Source organism: Chelonoidis abingdonii, chromosome 7 (genome assembly GCF_003597395.2).
Source record: "Chelonoidis abingdonii isolate Lonesome George chromosome 7, CheloAbing_2.0, whole genome shotgun sequence".
Classification (NCBI taxonomy): domain Eukaryota; kingdom Metazoa; phylum Chordata; order Testudines; family Testudinidae; genus Chelonoidis; species Chelonoidis abingdonii.
In genome coordinates this window covers 30,816,117-30,834,480 of record NC_133775.1, presented here as the reverse complement: position 1 = coordinate 30,834,480, position 18,364 = coordinate 30,816,117, and the positions used below count along the sequence as shown (strand labels likewise).

Here is an 18,364-nt window from a genome sequence, read left to right as displayed (position 1 = left end):
TACCTGCACTAGCTTTGCTAAAAATAGCAATGTATCCACAGTGGCGCAAGCAATGGGAGAGGATAGCTGCCCTAAATATAATCTCATCTGAGATCCTAGGCATGTACTCTCGGCAGCTAGCTCCTCCCACCACTTGCGCCACTGCAGCGACACTTCTATTTTTGGCACACAAGCTCAGTCAGAGCTACTGTGGGATGTCTCCTTGACCTGGAAATTGCAACTTCCAATTCCAGTGTAGATGTACCCTCAGACAGCATCACTGTTGTGGCAAACTCAGGACAAGTAGCTACCAGGAGAGGGGTAGTAATTGGTCCCGGAAGGCTTAGCCCTGGAGGAATAAGGTTCAGCTGGGACAGGGGTTAGCAGGGAACTAATTAGGTTCAGCTGGCCCCAATTGCTGGAGACCTTTTTAAAACCTCCCTGGCAGGGAAGCAAGGGGGGAGGAGGAAGAGAGAAGCAGGGTAGCTGCCAGCAAGTAGGGGCAGCTAAACTCTGAGACTCCCCTTGCAAGGCAGATTGCATTCTCCCCAGAAGGAGAGGAAACTAGAGCGAGGGGCTGGCTGAGAAGGGGATCAGCCAGACCCTGTGAGATTGGGAAGGGTTTTTTTTTTCTTTTACTTTGCCCAAGCCTGTGTCTCCGAGGCTAAAAGGGACTGAGCTAACAAATGGAGAGGCAGGTACTTTGCCACACTGTCTACATGGAAAGAAAGCATGGCATGATGCAGTTACAATTAAACTGAGGCTTACAATGATGTGTCACTGGTTTTTTAATGGGATAGACAATTCTCCCCTTCTACTTAAGCAGGGAGGGAGAAGACATCTTAGTCACTTTTTAATTAAAACCATCCAGCTGTGACAAGTTAAACTTGCAAAATAATTCCTTTGCAGTGGAAATCACTCAAACTTATTCACGAAAAAAAAATTCTTTTTGATTTACATGTGGGGAATATAGTAAATTTGAAAGGTTATTTTTAACTTTCTTTGATCAGCACTTTCTGATGCAATAGCATATCATTTGGGAATTTTTTTCGTAGTATGGTTAATGTGTACGTTATCTCTGCAATGGTGGGTGATTGTCACCATCAGTTGGATTTGGAGGGTGAAATCCTGGCCATATCAAAGTCACTGGGAGTTTTGCCATTGCCTTTGGCTGAGCCAGGATTTCACCCAGAATCTCAAACTACTATACGTACATAAATGTGTGGTAAATCTGTATCTAGCCTTGTTCTTGAGATGCAACCTTTTAATGAAGAAATTTAAGATTTATTTATTTGTTCTAAGGGTTTCATTGGACCTCCAGGGGTGGCAGGACAGCCAGGACCTGAAGGAGAAAGAGTAGGTTTAAAGAACCATTTATTAAATATGTACATATTTATGATAATGAAACACAGTGAAGTATAACATATTCCAGAATGAGACCAAGGAAAACTTAAATAAGATGTATTTATTTATGTAACTCTTTTTAAAAAGGAAAATAAGGCTTGTCTGACAGCAAAACTGATTGGGGGTGTGTGCAAATATCATCCTATTAAATAATAAAATTCTGCTGATTAGAATGAATCTAGTGAACAAAATCAAAATAGCACCAGGGTTAATCAATTTGAATTGACTGTAAAATGAAGCTTGGATTTCATCTTAAATTTCTGAGATTGGATGCCTGTTCTTGTCATTGAAGTGAGCAGTGAAAGTTTCCTCTAAGAGTAATTTCAGTCCATGTATAAATCACATTTTTGAATTGCCTGTTCTGTGTTCAAGACAAAAATGCTCATGATAATCTGATAACTGATTTTGAGCCTAATCTTTCTACTATTCAAATCAAAGAAAGTTTTTCCATTGACCTTAATGACAACCAGAGCAGGCCCTTCTCAACATTCTAGGACACATTAATATAATTCAACTAATATGCCTGGAGTGAGGAGATCACAAGTTTTACATTTCTCCCTGCATTCTCCCTGCTCCCTTATAACAAGAAATAGGTACAGTGTCTGCTTTTTGTGGTGGTGATTTTTAGATTGTCTTTTGCTATCAAATGAGCATGCCAATAATATGTAATTTAAATTACTTTTAAAACTAGATTCTGTCAAGTTTTTAGATAGTAGAGTCTCTTTTCTTCCTTTTTTTTCCAGGGTATTCCAGGACTGCCAGGAAAAAGGGGTCTTAAGGGGAGACTGGTAAGGTTACTAATATGGCTTACTACTTTTGCTGCTAATTTAAATGAATAATAAACGTCTGCATATAGTTTTAAGTAGCTGAAAATGTTAATATCGTTTTATTCACAAATGATTGTATTATTGTTTCCAGCACATACCTTACACTACAGAAAAATGACAACTTGTTGGGTAAATTTAGTGGTGCTGCTAAATAAATGTAAATTACGAATTCTTAACCTGATGGTCAGTTCAGCCACTGGAACTATCAGTGTGACTGCCATGGGGTTAAAAGGTCACAGAAAAATGCAAACCATTTTTAAAAAATTATTGTTAATGCAACACAGATTTATGATTCCAGGCTTTATGAAGAGTCTGATTCAGGTGTTGGCATGAATACAAGTCAGTTGTAGCTTCTAATAATTTCAGATGTTTGTAGAAAAAATAGTATTCCCTACTTAATACAAATGTATTTCTGCATCTGGTGGCAGACACAATCTGCTAGGCATACCTTCCTAAGTTTTACAGTATTTCTGATAGATCAGAAAACTGTAGCATGATCTGTTATGTGCCAAGTTCTTTGTTTTCTACCATATGGTTGTACTTTAAGACTTTTTCTGTCTGGATGTAAAATACTATGGAGGGAGAGATGTATAGCTCTGTTGGTGTACTTTTTGTGTTTGCTGCATAGTTATTATAAAACCATGTGAAATATGGACCAGCTTCCAATACATGTGAATTTTGGGTTAATCAGTGCATAACACCAAAGGTGCTAAAAGACACTTCTGAAACATGTTAATTAAAATCAAGAACCTTATTTAAGTTTTTAGTGGTACATATTAATGTGTGAATCAAAAAAGGTGAAATGTATTAAAGTAATCAGCTAACAGGACAGTGTGTTCAGTTTTTCGTCTACATTGTTGCTGCTCATTTCTCATTTGAATCATGTACTACTTTGTGCATCCCAAAAGTGTACACTAGCAGATCCATGTTATTGGCATGCTTATTGCACCTTGCAATAAATCTCGTATTAGCCATGTGCAGTGTGCTAGCTTTTCTGAGAAGAATGAGCATCAAGGTAAAAAAGCAGATGGCTTATGCTCAATCTGTGTAAGAAGGAGGTGATGCTAATAGGAAACTTTAAAAAACTGTCTGGAATTAGAATCTTGTATTCAGCTGAAGGCACCTGACTTCTGGTTCTCAAGGTGGTATGACGTCTAGATCCCACTGGACTGCTCCTAGCTACACAAGTAGCTGAAGTCGTGAGAAATTAGTTTTCCATCTTCAGCTAGTCGTGTATTGCACCCATCCCTCTCTAGTGAGGACTCTTGACCATAGAGATCCATCTTCAAATAGTTTAACATGTGGCAGTCCACTGTTTAAGTAACAGAGATCAATGAAAGCACATCAGCCCAGTGTTCTGCACATACCGTTGGCTTTCTGCTTATTGCCAGATCTATTTCTTGATCCTGAAATCAGTTCCAAGACCTTAGTCCTCATCTTTAAGGCACCTATTGGGTTAAGGTTTAATTATTATAAGGCCTCATCCATCAAAGCACTTCAGTAGGTACTTAGCTCCAGGTACTTTGTTGGATCAGGACCATAGAATGCCTCTTTCCCCAGGTCCAACCCAATGGCCTCAGGGTAAATATCTCAAGAGGTTGGAGCAGGATGCTCTCACCAAAGGAATCTTGGCTGTGGAATTCCCCAGTGTCAGAGAGATGAATCCTAGCCTTACAATTCAGGGTGAAATGCAAGACTCATCTTTGTGCAAACTTTCTATCAATAACAATGAGGGGAAAGAATGACCAGCCTGGCACCATTACTTTTGTAAGAAGGGCAAATCCCAGATATGATCTCATTTTGGAAAGCAGCCTGAAACTTGAGAGGTGGAGATTAGAGGCTTCTTTTAGAGTAGTTCTTTTAATTTTTAATATCGCTCTAGACACTATAGTGATGGGATGCTTTAAAATGCTGGTAGATAATTGTGCTTGCCATCATTTTGTTTACTGTCCAGATGGCATTTAATATACTATAGCAAAAATCTGATATGAAAATTCTCTCCTTAGGATTCAAAATGCTACCAATTAGCAGATTAGTTGTGTATTAGTATTTATCTTTGGCATATTTGAAATGGAACAAAATATTCAATTGACTGAATTCCTTATTATGAATATTAGAGAGTCTGAAATTGTCTGCATTTAAAATCAGTTGGATGTACAGTATCTTTTAAAGAAAGATTCTGTATTCAAGAGGCATGTGTCCCATTTCTTTCCATATTAAGTATGTAATATGAAATCTGGCCACTTCTGTATTATTATATTACCTGTCTTGTTATATATGCTGCACAGTATTTCATATATACTATATGCCAAAGGTTCCCAATCCCTGAGTTACAACAACTAGTACTCAAACTGACAAAGCAGACCTTTTAAACTGTACCAACAATCTGCTAGTCTAGTCCATTGTAACTGTGTGAAAATACTGCAGACCTGTTTTTGTTAAAAATATGAATGTTCTTGTTTTTCTAGGATGTGTTATAGCAATATATTAGATGATATTACTAATGTAACAAAACATTTGCTACACAGTATTATTATGTTTTCAGTTTTAGATTGTTTTCTCTTCCTAGATTGGAAATGCTTTTTCTTTTGTATAGCACCTAAATTGTTCTTCTCTCATCAGTTATAAAACTCATGATGATGACAGTGAAAACACCATGGCTATGGTTAATCTGCCCCCTTGTCTCATCCAGAACATCTTTGGCCCACAATGGTAAATAGGTTGAGAACCACTGACCTAGGGTGAACCATGACTAGGAACAAATGTTCACCTCATGAAACAAACTATTGTGGAATATCTACAGTACACTAGAATTTACAGTTGTGTTAGTGAACTTGAATTACTTGAGCTAAATCATGTTGCTGAAGTTGCAGTATGAACAAGACAAACCCTATGAGAATGCACTGAGAAGGTTAGGGATGGATCAGAGCAATTGTGGAGGGATGGCCAGTAAGTCCATAAATCGTGTTAATCCACTGTCTGAAACACCTGTGAGGATGGAAAGGAAACATAGCAAACTGTGTCCTCTATTACAGTCTAAAAATACTATGCTGGCAACTATGAACTGTCCATTCAAATACCATGTTCCCTACTTTTAGGATATCTTGGCAAATGTAGTACAAAATTGCACTGGAATTTTACAGCTGTATCACAAGCTCATATGTCCAGGATCATTCTTAGCTCTCTTACAGCCCTGGTGCTTGCAAGATATTTTATTCCCATGCTATCTACATTTAAGATATTTTTTTCCTGGCTGTATGAGCTTGCATTTTTCTAAGCAGAATCCCCTCCCAATTTAGTATCATCTGCAAATTTCATTGGTGTGCTGTTTTACTACCTCTTCTAGGTTATTAAGAAATGTGTTAAATCAGACTGGTTCTAGCAGTGCTCTGCACAGTTCTCCACTACACACCTTCCTTCCAACTTAATATATTGGCATTGATCACTACATTTTTTTGTGCTCTTGTTTACAACAGAATTGTGCTGTTCTTGTGGGCATTAACTTTTGTGCACCACAGCACTGAATCCATTCTGTCTCCCATGTGGCTCTTCCAGTTGGTTAGTGAGCATTTGATAGGGATATTAAATCATTAGGATTAAAATAATTCAGTCAGTTCATGCTTCCTTTCCAGGGGCAACAGCTGGGGAAGTAAAATAGGATCCTTAATAGGGAATGAGAAAGACCATGATTTCAGGAAGGCAGGACTACAAGTCCTGCTGCCCCAGGCAACAATGCTAATTTTGGCTCAAAATCAAAATTTCACTTGTCCAATCAGATTCCAGGTGCATCTGGTGACTACATAGCATCACTACCCGATAACTAAACTCTGAAGTCAACACTCCACTAAGTTGATTGAGGAAATTCGTACCTCATTTGGTGCTGTTGTTTCAGTCTCTAGCTGCAGACTCAACCAGGCAAGCATGCATTAGTTTACATTGGCAAGGATAACTTTGCGTACAGAATGGTTAGAAAATGAAGGTCTAATTCTGAGCAGCGCTGAGTCCCTCATATTGTTCATTGATTTTAATGCACATTTGTTATATTGAATTTTCATCCATAAATATTAAAAAAGAGTTAGGTAAATACTATAGGGCATGGAGAAGATGTGATCTTGTAGTAAAGGCATGGAACTGGGTATCAGAAGACCCCAAAGAAACATTCCAATGGGCACTTGCGTAGTATTGACCTAATAAGGGCTCAGTAAGAGGATAATGTCATATTTTTGCAACTCAAAATGTCATCCAAAAAAATGTTCTCACATCTTTCTTGGATGGGATTTTAGAGTAAGACAATGAAGTGTGTTTTGAATTCTGCAGCTGAAATCTTTTATTTTTCCCCCTTCTTGCTAATATCATCTTACTTTCTAGTACCTTTGATCAATTTGGGCTGGGGCTTTCAAAGGGACCTATGGGAATTAGATGTCCAAATTCCATAGAAATTCAGTGATGTCCAAATTCTATAGAAATTCTTACTCCTGTAAGCTTCTTTTAGAACCTCCCAGCTTTGGATAAGAAAGGACAAGTCATTCGTTCTTGCCAAATTTCTTACACATTCATACAAATTTCCAAGTGTAATGTGTAAATAATATCTGGTGTGTGCTGTGATTCTAACACAAGATTTTCTCTTGTTACCAGGGTTTTCCAGGTGACTTTGGAAACAGAGGCCCCCCTGGCGCAGATGGGAGTCCTGTAAGTATCAAACTGTATGTGTGACTTTGCAATTTACAATGTGATGGTATTAAAATGTGTCCATGATAAAAACCTGTCCAAAAACCAAACAAACAAACCCCTTGAAAAGAAGGAGAGATTCAATGAAGTTCACTAGAAATTTGCTGCTGTTCTTGATTTTACATTGAAGGTAAGCAAGAGAGTTTTTGAAAGCTGCTGAATGTGCTCAGCACCTTTCAGGATCAAACTCTGGCCTGTTTAGGGCTAACTAAAGAAATCTGCATTCTTGCTAAAATCCTTAGTGACTAGGGCCGTAGGACATGACTTTGCATTGATATGAGTAAACTACAGTTCCAGGATCTCTTAAAAAGGGGATATTCTGAAGTTGTTTCTCAGGAAACTGGCTTTAGTATGTTCAGATATTTACTAGCTTTAACCTTTGAACTGTTACTGAATAAGCTTCTGGACCTGTAGGGCAGCTGCTCTTTCTTTGGCAACACCTCTTCAGAATAAAGTGCTCTGGTGATGCAGTGATCAAAACATGTGACAGTCATCATGTCGTTGGGCTGGTCTACACTACGGGGGGAAATCGATCTAAGATACGCAGTTTCAGCTACATGAATAACGTAGCTGAAGTCGAAGTATCTTAGATCGAATTACCTACCGTCCTCACGGCGTGGGATCTATGTCTGCGGCTCCCCATGTCAACTCTGCTACCACCATTCAGGTTGGTGGAGTTCTGGGATCGATAGGAGCTCGTTTGGGGATTGATGTATCGCGTCTAGATGAGACGTGATATATTGATCCCAGAGAAATTGATTGCTACCCGCTGATACGGTGGGTAGTGAAGATGTAGCCATTGTTTCAGTACTGATTTCAGAGAAGCTTCTCTCTCTTGCCCGGTTCTTAGTTGACTCTGGCTGCAGCTCTTAGCTGTGGATTCCCCTGGCTTGGAGGAGCCCACCATAGATGTAGAGCTAGTTCCTCCACCACTCTTCCCGTGGTCCCTGACACAATCAGGGTCAGCTCCAAGCAGGTGCTTGGGGCAGCAACTCTGGAGCAGGGCGGCACTTTCAGGTATTCGGCGGCAATTCGGCGGAGGGTCCCTTGCTCCCGCTTTGAGCGAAGGACCTCCTGCTGAATTGCCGCAAATTGCGATTGCGGCTTTTTTGGGGGGAGGGCTTTTTTTTTTTTTGGCTGCTTGGGGCAGCAAAACCCCTGGAGCTGGCCCTGGACACAATGAACAGGTAGTAGGAGTGGCCAGATGGCAGCTGTTCTCAGCTGATGGATGTTCCCTTGGGAAAGATGGGTAGTTAGTGCCTACGGGCTACTCTAACCTGGATGGGGGCCAGGAGCTGGGCAAAGAACCAGGGAACTGTAACAAAATCTCTGAGGATGACCCCTCCTCTGCTGCACCACCTGGAAACTCTTTAAAGTTTTGCTGGTGCCTTGATTGCCCAGTGGCACCAGGATTTTGGCACGCAGTAAATGTATTTGGCATTTCTGATCTCTGGAATGAAGCTTGCCAAGGGGTTAGGTAATATAATATCTTTCACTTCTATGGCACTTTTCATCTTGAACAAACTCAAAGGGCTCTATTAGTGTAACCAACTGCTGTACAAATTATACACAAGGGTCAGTTCGTTCTGCCCCTCTCCAAAGCAGATGCGTTCTTTCCGCCAGAACTGAAGGGGAAGAGCAACACTTTAATAGAGACAAACTCAGCAAGTCTAGGTCCTAAATTACAGACTTAAACATTACAAAGAACTTTACAAAGCATTTTAGCACCACAGGTTTGAAAATGGGTTTCTTCTAATCTAGCAAGACAGTTGCTGATATCACAGCCTCCTCAAATAGCCAGCGAAAAAATCCACCCTGCAGGGCTGGTTCAGGCAAGGTGCCAAGTCTGCAGCTGCAGGGGGCTAGAGGTCAGTTTGCAAGTATAATGTGATATTCACTGAGCATACTCTAGAGCTGATGTGGAGCAGGAGCTACTGCATGCTGCCTGGGAGTTCTGTGGTGATAAGAGCTAGAAGTCCCTAGAGACTCAGGAAGTCTCCCCCGTTATCTCAGCTCTGGCTGGGACACATCCCAGCCTGCTTCTGTTTACCAGGATTATTCCATCCCTGTTTTCATGCTTCCCTCCCTAGCCCTTAATCGTGTACATGTTACATTCCCCATCCACAGCCCATGCAGAATAGAACCCTCCCAGCTGGTACGGCAGAGGTGTTTGGGGCTGGTAGATGGGTGGCTGGCAGAGAAGGAGGAAGTTACCTTTTAAATCTTTTGGTCTCACAGCTGGAAAGCCCAAACAATAGCTTCACAGTGGGCCCAGATTTGCTTTCATACTCCCCACCTCCAACATTAGGATGTGGAGGGATGCACTGAGCCCCTGACACATTTCTATCATCTGGCTGGCCATATGGTAATTCAGCTGCATAGAGTCTGAGCCTGGAAGGAGGCAGACCTGGGTGGCTAAAGGGGGAGAGCATAGAGATTGCAGTCTTTGAGGCTGGGTAATCCATAAAGTTCATAGCACTTTTAAGATTCTGCAGCCATAGAGTTTAATTTGGGTAGGAAAGAGCCAGTAGTTTGTTAAAATTGCTAAAAAAGTTTGAAGTAATTTATTTTCTGAAACTTATTAAAAAATATTCTCCAGCTGTGAAACAAGGAATAATTATAATGAACTCTCTGTTCACTTCAGGTGTGCACTAAAACTGGAATCAGCTTTAGATATACATAAACAATTGCCCATAAAGAGAGCATTGCCTTTCAGGGCAGTCTGCAAAGAAATTCATTTTTAAATGGAGCTTGGGCCTTTTTTGGCTTCCTTGTTATAGATAAAAGGAGCGTGACAAGCTGTGTCTCCCCCCCCACAAAAAAAAAAATAGTTTCCCATTCCCTCTTTTGTTTTCCCCCCTTAAAATAGCAGGAATATCAAGTCTGATCCTCCCTAGTTTTAAAGGCAGGATTTCATTTCTCATGTCATGTTTATTATGGGTTCTCTTTCCTTGATAAAGGGGCTTTTAGCACATACATTCTTTATGCATAATGTTAGTCAGTCATCTTTCAGGCCCTATTTATACATCAGAGAGAAGTCAGAATTCCAATTTCTTTTTCTTTGCAGCTCATCTTTGATCACCTGTGGGGGTGTATTAAAATATTAAAGTTCTGATTGTTCCATATTCACTTTTTCTTTAAAGGGAGCTGTTGGTGGCATTGGGCCTCCTGGATTTCCTGGGCTGAGAGTGAGTATAACTTTTTCCTATTTATTCGAACTTCTTTAAAATATTTACATTTTGTCTCTGTGTCTAGAATCCTAATAATAAATCTCAAAATGAAGAGATTCTGGGGTTGTTATTTAAATCTAATCTTATTTTAATGAACTGCTCTGGTCATTCTAATAAAATAATTTTACAGCATTGCTCTTCCATCATTCGAGTTTGAACATTTGTATACTTAATAACATAAACCCAGTCTCAGCAGATCAGAACTTTTGTTTGAAACAACTCAGCTTGCCAGTTTATTCCCTCTAATTCATTTTGACTTTGCTGTTAGGTGCAATATTTTATACAATATAGTTAAGGTGTATAGTCCCACTTCATTGCTATTGTCGATCCATTGTGTTCAGGGCAGAATTTGGCCTGATATAGAATCATAGAAATATAGGGCTGGGCTGGGCCTTGAGAGGTCACCTATTCCAATGGTTCTCAACCAGGGTTACACCTGGGGGTATGCAGAGGTCTCCAGGGGAGTACATCAGCTCATCTAGATATTTGCCTAGTTTTACAACAGGCTACAGAAAATGCACTAGTGAAGTCAGTACAAACTAAAATTTCATACAGACAGGTACTTGTTTATACTGCTCTTTATAGAATACACTGAAATGTAAGTACAATATTCCAATTGATTTTATAAATTATATGGAAAAATGAGAAAGTAAGTAATGTTTCAGTACTAGTGTGCTGTGACACATTTGTATTTTATGTCTGATTTTTGTAAGCAAGTAATTTTGACATGAGGTGTAACATAGAGGAGTGCAAGAGAGATCAGACGTCTGAAAAGAGTGACAAAAACTGACCTATTCCACCCCCTATACTGAGTCAGGACCTAGCCCATCCCTGACAGGTGTTTGTCTAACCTGTTTTTAAAAACCTTCAATGATAAGGATTCCACAACCTCTCTTAGTAATCTGTTCCAGTGTTTCACTATCCATATAGTTAGAAAGCTTTTCCTAATATCTAAAAAAAAAAAAATTGCCCTGGCTGCATTTCTAGCCCATTACTTCTTGTCCTACCTTCAGTGGACATGGAAGACAATTGATCACAGTCTTCTTTATAACAGCCTTCAATGTATTTGGACTGTTATCAGGTTCCCATTTCAGACTTCATTTCTGAAAACTGAACATGCCTTAAATATATCTAAAAGCAGAATCTCACAGTGCTGTTTCCTGTGTCCCCCTCAAAATGTTCTATTTCTATATATGCTATTAGTAAGTGACTTTTTACAATAAGTCATCACCTGGATGACCAGATGATGATTAAGCTGCATTGCCGATGATAATGCAGATGTGGCCAAATCCTAGTTATACAAATGTAACCCCATCATGGAAGCATGTGTCCAATGACATAGGGAAGGATAGGAGAGAGAGAGATCCTGGAGGCCAAATTTAAGCTGCTCGGTAAGAGATTGAAGTCCAGGAGCTCCATGGTAGCATTCTCTGAAATGCTTCCAGTTCCATCTGCAGAGGTTATTAAAATAAAAAACTCAAAAGTAATAAAGGATTTCAGCTATCCCCATATTGACTGGGTACATATCACCTCAGGAAGGCATGCAGACATAAAGTTTCTTGACACCTTAAATGACTGCTTTTTTGGAGCAGTTTGTCCTGGAACCCACAGGAGGAGAGGCAATTCTTGATTTAGTCCTAAGTGGAGCACAGGATCAGGTCCAAGAGGTGAATATAGCTGGACCACTTGGTAATAGTGACCATAATATAATTAAATTTAAACATCTCTGTGGTGGGGAAAACACCACAGTGGCCCAGTACTGTAGCATTTCATTTCAGAAAGGGGAGCAACACAAAAATGAAGAGGTTAATTAAACAGAAATTAAAAGCTACAGCACCAAAAGTAAAATCCCTGAAAGCTGAATGGAAACTTTTTAAAGACACCATAATAGAGGTTCAACTTAAATGTATACCCCCAAATTAAAAAACATAGTAAGAGAACTGTGTACTGAAGGCCAAGACTGTAACAGGGTTAAAAAAAGAATTAGATAAATTCATGGAGGATAGGTCCATCAATGGCTATTAGCCAGGATGGGCAGGGATGGTGTCTATTTGCCAGAAGCTGGGAATGAGCGACAGGGAATGGATCACTTGATGATTACCTGTTCTACTCATTCCACCTGGGGCACCTGGCATTGGTCACTGTCGGAAGACAGGATACCAGGCTAGATGGACCTTTGGTCTGATCCAGTATGGCCATTCTTATGTCTTTGTCCTCCTCTAGTAGCTGGCCCACACAAGAGGTTATGCTTTCAGCTAATGTACTTATTCCTTCAGTAGTTCTCAAACTGTGGGTTGGGACCCCAAAGTGGCATGAGACTTGCTGGGGCCTGGGGCCAAAGCCCAAGGCTCACTGCTCGAGGCCAAAGCCAAAGTCCGAGCCCTGATGCCCGGGGCTGAAGCCTGAGGGCAGTGGGGCCAAACTTCGGCTTCAGTCCTGGGCAACATGGCTCAGGTTACAAGCCCACAGCCCAGGGCTGATGCCCTTGGGCTTTGTCCTCCCCCACCCCACCCAGGGAAATGGGGCTCAGACTTTGGCTTTAGCCTCCCTTCCCAGGGTGGCAGAGCTCGGGCAGGCTCAGGCTTTGGTCTCCCCTCCTGAGGTTATGCAGAAATTTCTGTTGTCAGAAGTGGGTCACAGTGCAATGAAGTCTGAGAACTGCTAGCTCAAGAAATAGCATCTAATGCTTTTTAACAATGAAGGACTTGGGTTCGAATCCTGCCATCAGCTCTGGTAGGATCAGTTACCCAAGTATATTAATGGTACATAACTATGTGGGGGAAGGTGGCATGTTAACAGTTTTAGTTAGGAAAGCTCTGATTGCTTCCAGTTTTTAAGCTTTAAAGATGTAAAAAAAAAAAAAATTGGGTATTTTTGTTTGTTCTCAGTAGGGGTCATATGAACTTTAATTTGAAGTAGGTGTAGCGAGGGGGCCTCACTCCCCACCGCACCTGAGAGCACCAGGCTAGAACAAGCGCAGCAATGGGCAGAGCCACTGTCACCTGTCCCCGCCCCCTGGGAGTCAAGGGGCGGGACAGGAAATATAAAAGCCCGGCCCCAGTGCTCAGTTGGGAGGAGGCTGCCGGAGAAGGCAGACGCTGGGGCCCGAGCTCCCGCTGGGCCCAGCCTACCCCGTGCTCGGTACCGAGAGGAGTGTTGGCCTGACCTGCCCCGTGCTCAATACCCAGAGGAGTACTGGCCTGACCTACCCTGTGCCCAGTACCCAGAGGAGCTGCCTGAGCTTCCCGACTCCTGGCCTTTGGAGGAGCTGTCGGAGCTTCCCCACACCCAGTACCCCGAGGAGTGGACTGGACCTCCCGACACCCAGTGCCCAGAGGAGTGGACTGGACCTCCCGACGCCCAGTGCCCAGAGGAGTGGAGTGGACCTCCTGACGCCCGGTATCCTGAGGAACCCATGGTCTGGGACCCCCCGGACGACGCTGGCGGATGACAGGTACCCAGTGAGGGGGAGGTTGGAAGTGGCCCGGGGGCAGCCGACTCCAGTCAGGCTGCAGACTCACCTGAGCTGATGTCAGTGTGTTTCGGTCAGGATCCCCCACTGACCGTCAGCGGTGTTGACCGCTGCTAGGGCCCCGGGCTGGAACGCAGTGGAGTGGGAGGGCCTGCGTTCCCCCTGCCACCCCTTCAAGGGTGGCAGACTCCCCCTCCCCTGGCCTGAGGAGGCCATTCAGGGTGGTTGTTTGCTCAGCCCCTCCTGAAGGGCCCGAGCCCTGAGTCGCTTGCTGCCCCGCCCTGAGGCAGGGCCTGGGCTTTATGCACCTGAACTGCTTTTTGCCCGCCCTCCTGAGGGCCTGGGCTCCTGTTAACTGTTTGCTCAGCCCTGCAACAAAGGGCCTGAGCCACCCGGTAACTGTGCTTATTTGCTCAGCCCTGCAGCAGAGGGCCTGAGCCACCTATTAACTGTTTGCTTGTCTGCTCAGCCCTGCAACAAAGGGCCTGAGCCCCCCAGTAACTGTGCTTGTCTGCTCAGCCCTGCAACAAAGGGCCTGAGCCACAGATTAACTGTGTGCTTGTTTGCTCAGCCCTGCAGCAGAGCGTCTGAGTCCTAAGTGACTGGGGGCTGCCGCACAGCCCCGAAGAAGGGGCAGGTCCCGGGCCGACAGAGTGTGGTGAGCCGGTGTGGTTCCTCTCCGCCCGCAAGGAGGGTTGAGCCCCGGTCCCGCACCGCTACAGTAGGATATAGTTGAGTCCCAATGTTGTTATAGTCTTTAAATGCTATTGTGTTGTTTATAACATAAAATAAAAAATTCCTTTAAAAATAAGTTATCCTTTATTGATTTTTTGTTATTGCATTAGCCCAGACAAGACACATTTTCTTGCTTGATAAACCCGTTGTGGAGTTGGAGCCTGGTCATGAAAACACTTAATGCATATGGATAATTTTACTCACATGAATTATCCCATCTGAGTCCGTTGGATCACTCCTGGGAGTAAAGTTATTCATGTGCTTAAGTGTTAACAGTATTAGGAACTTCATTTGGATTACAGTTTGCTGTTCTCTTTCTGACCTTGGCCTCATCTGGAATTTTTCTTCAAAGACTCTAACGATTATATCAATCTGTATGTGTCTAATTAAGAAACTGTAATTTACTTATTGGGAAGTAACCTCTCCGGCCCAGAGCTGCTAGAAATTTGCCAGGTCTGACTCAAGCTGTTAATTAAGGGTTGTTAAAAAAGAGCCACTAATGGATGCATATGCTGTACTTGAGGGTAGGACACTCAAATTTCCTTGGTGGAGAGACGTATCTGAAAAGAGAGGTTGGAGCTGGTGTTTCCATTAATACTCATCTAATGCTGCTAGGAACAAATCTCCTAGCTGAGAATGAATGAGTTTGTGCAGTTGTATTTTCCTTAGTGGACCAGTAAAAATAGGATGTAATAAGCATCCTGTCACCATGAATATAGAAGTGAGAAAACAGATGTTTAAGTGGAGAAGGCTTTTGCTAACAGATGAGTTTGGAGGACAGTGAGGGTGAAGGTTCTAAAATTGGATTCAGAAGCTGTGAAACAGTTTTTGAGCTGTGGATCAATCACCAAAGATTCTGCCATTTCTGGATTTGGATAATATCTTCTTACTCTACAAAATGAACATTTCTGCCTGCCTCGCAATATTTTTAGAAGTATTAGCCTAGTACTACCTTTAATTTTACACTTTTTCTCTGTCTTGCTTTTGGTAAAATCACCAATTTAATTGAATCTCAAAACTGTTATTTGGGGCAGTCAGTGATGGGTGCCTCATAGAGAAATTAAACTTTGACTTTGAAGAGGGAAAACCTGGAAGAGTAACGGTTTGAATACAAAGAAAATGTGATCTTCCCCAAACAGTCGTATAAAAAACTGGTAGGGGAACAGTGTAGGCACAAAGTGAGCCAAATAATGTGAAACCTTCTGTTCATCACACCCCGTCACACAGCGTCTCATTCATTCTTCCATTTCCTGACCTCTATTCTTATCTTCTTTTTGTTTGTCCTTCCCTTGCCAATAGTTTAATCTTATTAAGCATTGTACCATTATATTGCTGTTAAAAAAGCAATAACAATTTTTAAAATATTTAACCTAATTAAACCAACACAAACAGTAATGTGATGATAAGCTAATTTAGTGGGATTTCATGATTTCCAGGGTATGAGACCCTCTCAGAACAGTAAATCTGTCACATTCTGTGTGATAATGTTTTGTAAATTTCATCTTACCTGAAGTCTGGCCCTGACCCTGCAACTACATCTGTGCCCAGCATGGAGCCTTATATTTAGAGCTGGTTTAAATTTTTCAAAATTGCAAGATTTTGATGAAAAATGGTTGAGTCATGGTCAACATTTTCAACATTTTTTGTTGTTCATTTGCAACTGGCTCTAGTGGTGATATGGTGATGTTTTTCATAAGATAATTGTTACTGTATTGTGACACCAAACTGGAAAGCATGTGCTCCATGGGTGGGTAGAGTATGGCTAGCAGGAGAGGCATGGCTACTTGGGTAGGTAAGAAAAGTCCCTGAATTTGGGAGCCCATTCCCAGTAGATACGGGATAGCAGCTTCGTCTACTTGGCTACTTGTTCTGGAGTGGGGCTCCAGTAGCATAAGGTTTGTTTTCATGTGATGCCTCTTGATGTGGCTTTCCTGCTCCTGCTATCCATGCTCTGGATATGGGCTTCAGAAACTCAGGCTCTTCTGGGCTGACATTGTGGTACAAATGTAGTACAGCAAGACTGCCAAAGCTTCCAAACTCAGTCTTACAGCTGGAATGATTTGCATGCTTCCAAAATGTCGGGTATACAGGGTATGTATTCTACTGTGCTAAATAAATAAAACCTGGGCTTCTAATTGCTATCAGTAAAAGCAAGACAAGTTTTGACAGAAAATACTTAAACTAGCATTTCTACATTAACAGCTGCTTTTTTTTTTAGCTGCTGGAAAGAGTAGGGAGAGGGAAAATATCTACATGTGGTCAACTACATATAATCTAGTCTAAGGTGATCTATTCAGGCTAGTGGTTGTTAACAAAACTAAATTGATGGTGTAATTTGATTTTGCTCTCCGAGGCCATAAGTGATTTGAGGACTGGCTCTTGTAAATACTGTGGGCCTGATCCTCATTTGCACTAAGGCCCTTTTGCACAGCTCCGGCAGCATAAAGGGGCACTCAAGTAGATGTGCTCTATAGTCATGTAACTGACGCTCACTCAAAGTACAGAGGCCTTAGGGTAAATAAGAAGCGGGACCTGCCTCTCTCTGCACAGGTGAGATCAGCTAAGGTGCTCTTGCTAAGACTCTCCAGATCTGAAAGGTTGAGCAGAGCCAGAATTCGACCTTCAGAGTGTGTTGCAAAGTCTTTGTTTCCCCTACTTCTCCCCCCAAGAAGGTGGCTTTCCAGGATTTGAGATTTTCATGTCATAGGGAGTTTCTTTGATCACTGGACACGTACATACGTGTGTGCGTGTGTGTGTTTACAGTTAATACGAATATGCTGAAAAGCTGTGAAAGTGTTTACAGATTTAAAAATAGCCAAATCTGAAAACCAAACTATGGTCTCCATTGAGTTTAGTCTTGTGTGTGGTAAATGTGCAGACAAAACGTGTGCAAAAGGATATATATCCTGCTTATGATAGGGAGCTATTGCTTCCCCAAAAGGTAATGAACTAGTCAAGGTAGTGGGAAGGGAAGTGATGTGGTGCATCCTCATTGGAGCTGGATAGGATCCTGTGAACATTTTGGTGGATTTCAAAGCTACCTTCCTCCAACAGAAATTTGAACCAGGGCTGTGTTGGAAAATCTGCTTCTTTTGGAGGTTAATCCTCCCAGGTACATAACAGGCCTCGGGCGGTGACATTCCCTCCGGATTTCTGAACAGGGCTTTGGAACAACTTTAGAACAGATGGCCCCAGGGGAATCTATCGCAGGCTTTTAAATAAGCTCAATGCATTATGGGAAAGAACTTTGAGATCTATCATAGTCCATGCTGTGTGGATAGTCAGGCAGTGCTGGCATAAAGCTCATTGTACCTCAATATCAAGTCTCAGTGCTGTATTTCAAGGTGCTCCTAGTAGCACAGGGAATCCTCAAGGGTACAGTTTGTTTTTTAAAGGTGTATTTACAAGGGACTGTGCTCCTTTAAAGGGATGGTAGAAGGCTGACTCTCCTCCTATACTGCATCCACACTCTGAATGTAATTTATGGCTTAAAGGCAGCCATCTGACCCTCACTTTTTAACTCCGACACTGTTCAGGCATACTCCCATTTGCTTTGAGGACTGAGTTAAAAAATAAAGACCTGAGCATTTGTCCCAAGGCATTTAATGTTTATTATATTACATTATGTCATGACATGATGCAGTATAGTACAGCAGATACCAATGCAACATTAATTCTAGCAGAAGCTGACAGTAATAGTTCAAGTAATGTGTTTAATCTAATTACAGTATGTGCAAGATGAGAACTATGTACATTATTTTGTTTGTTCTTAGAAGTGATGGTAAAGCAAGCAGCTGGGGAGAGTTGATTTCAAGACTTTTATAAACACTTCCTGCTATTGTTTCTTTGGAAGTGTCAAAACTATTGCCAAGTACCAAATTCTGGTTGTCTGAATGATTCCGTCTGTCATTAATTACAAGGCCACGAGCCTTAGAAAGATGTAGACTTTGAGTAAACTTGCTACTGTAATTATCAGAGCACAGCTTTTC

The 18,364-nt window shown here is 41.9% G+C and overlaps 1 protein-coding gene across 1 annotated transcript in view; it reads left to right on the top strand.

Annotated features, from left to right (window-relative positions):
- The window catches only part of COL24A1 (collagen type XXIV alpha 1 chain), a 240,624-nt gene that overhangs the window by 82,620 nt on the left and 139,640 nt on the right, over positions 1–18,364 (top strand). The window contains exons 11-14 of the mRNA XM_032779279.2: positions 1,282–1,335; positions 2,127–2,171; positions 6,846–6,899; positions 10,082–10,126. Coding sequence (XP_032635170.1) covers positions 1,282–1,335; positions 2,127–2,171; positions 6,846–6,899; positions 10,082–10,126 — 198 coding nt within the window. The remainder of the gene's footprint in view (positions 1–1,281; positions 1,336–2,126; positions 2,172–6,845; positions 6,900–10,081; positions 10,127–18,364) is intronic.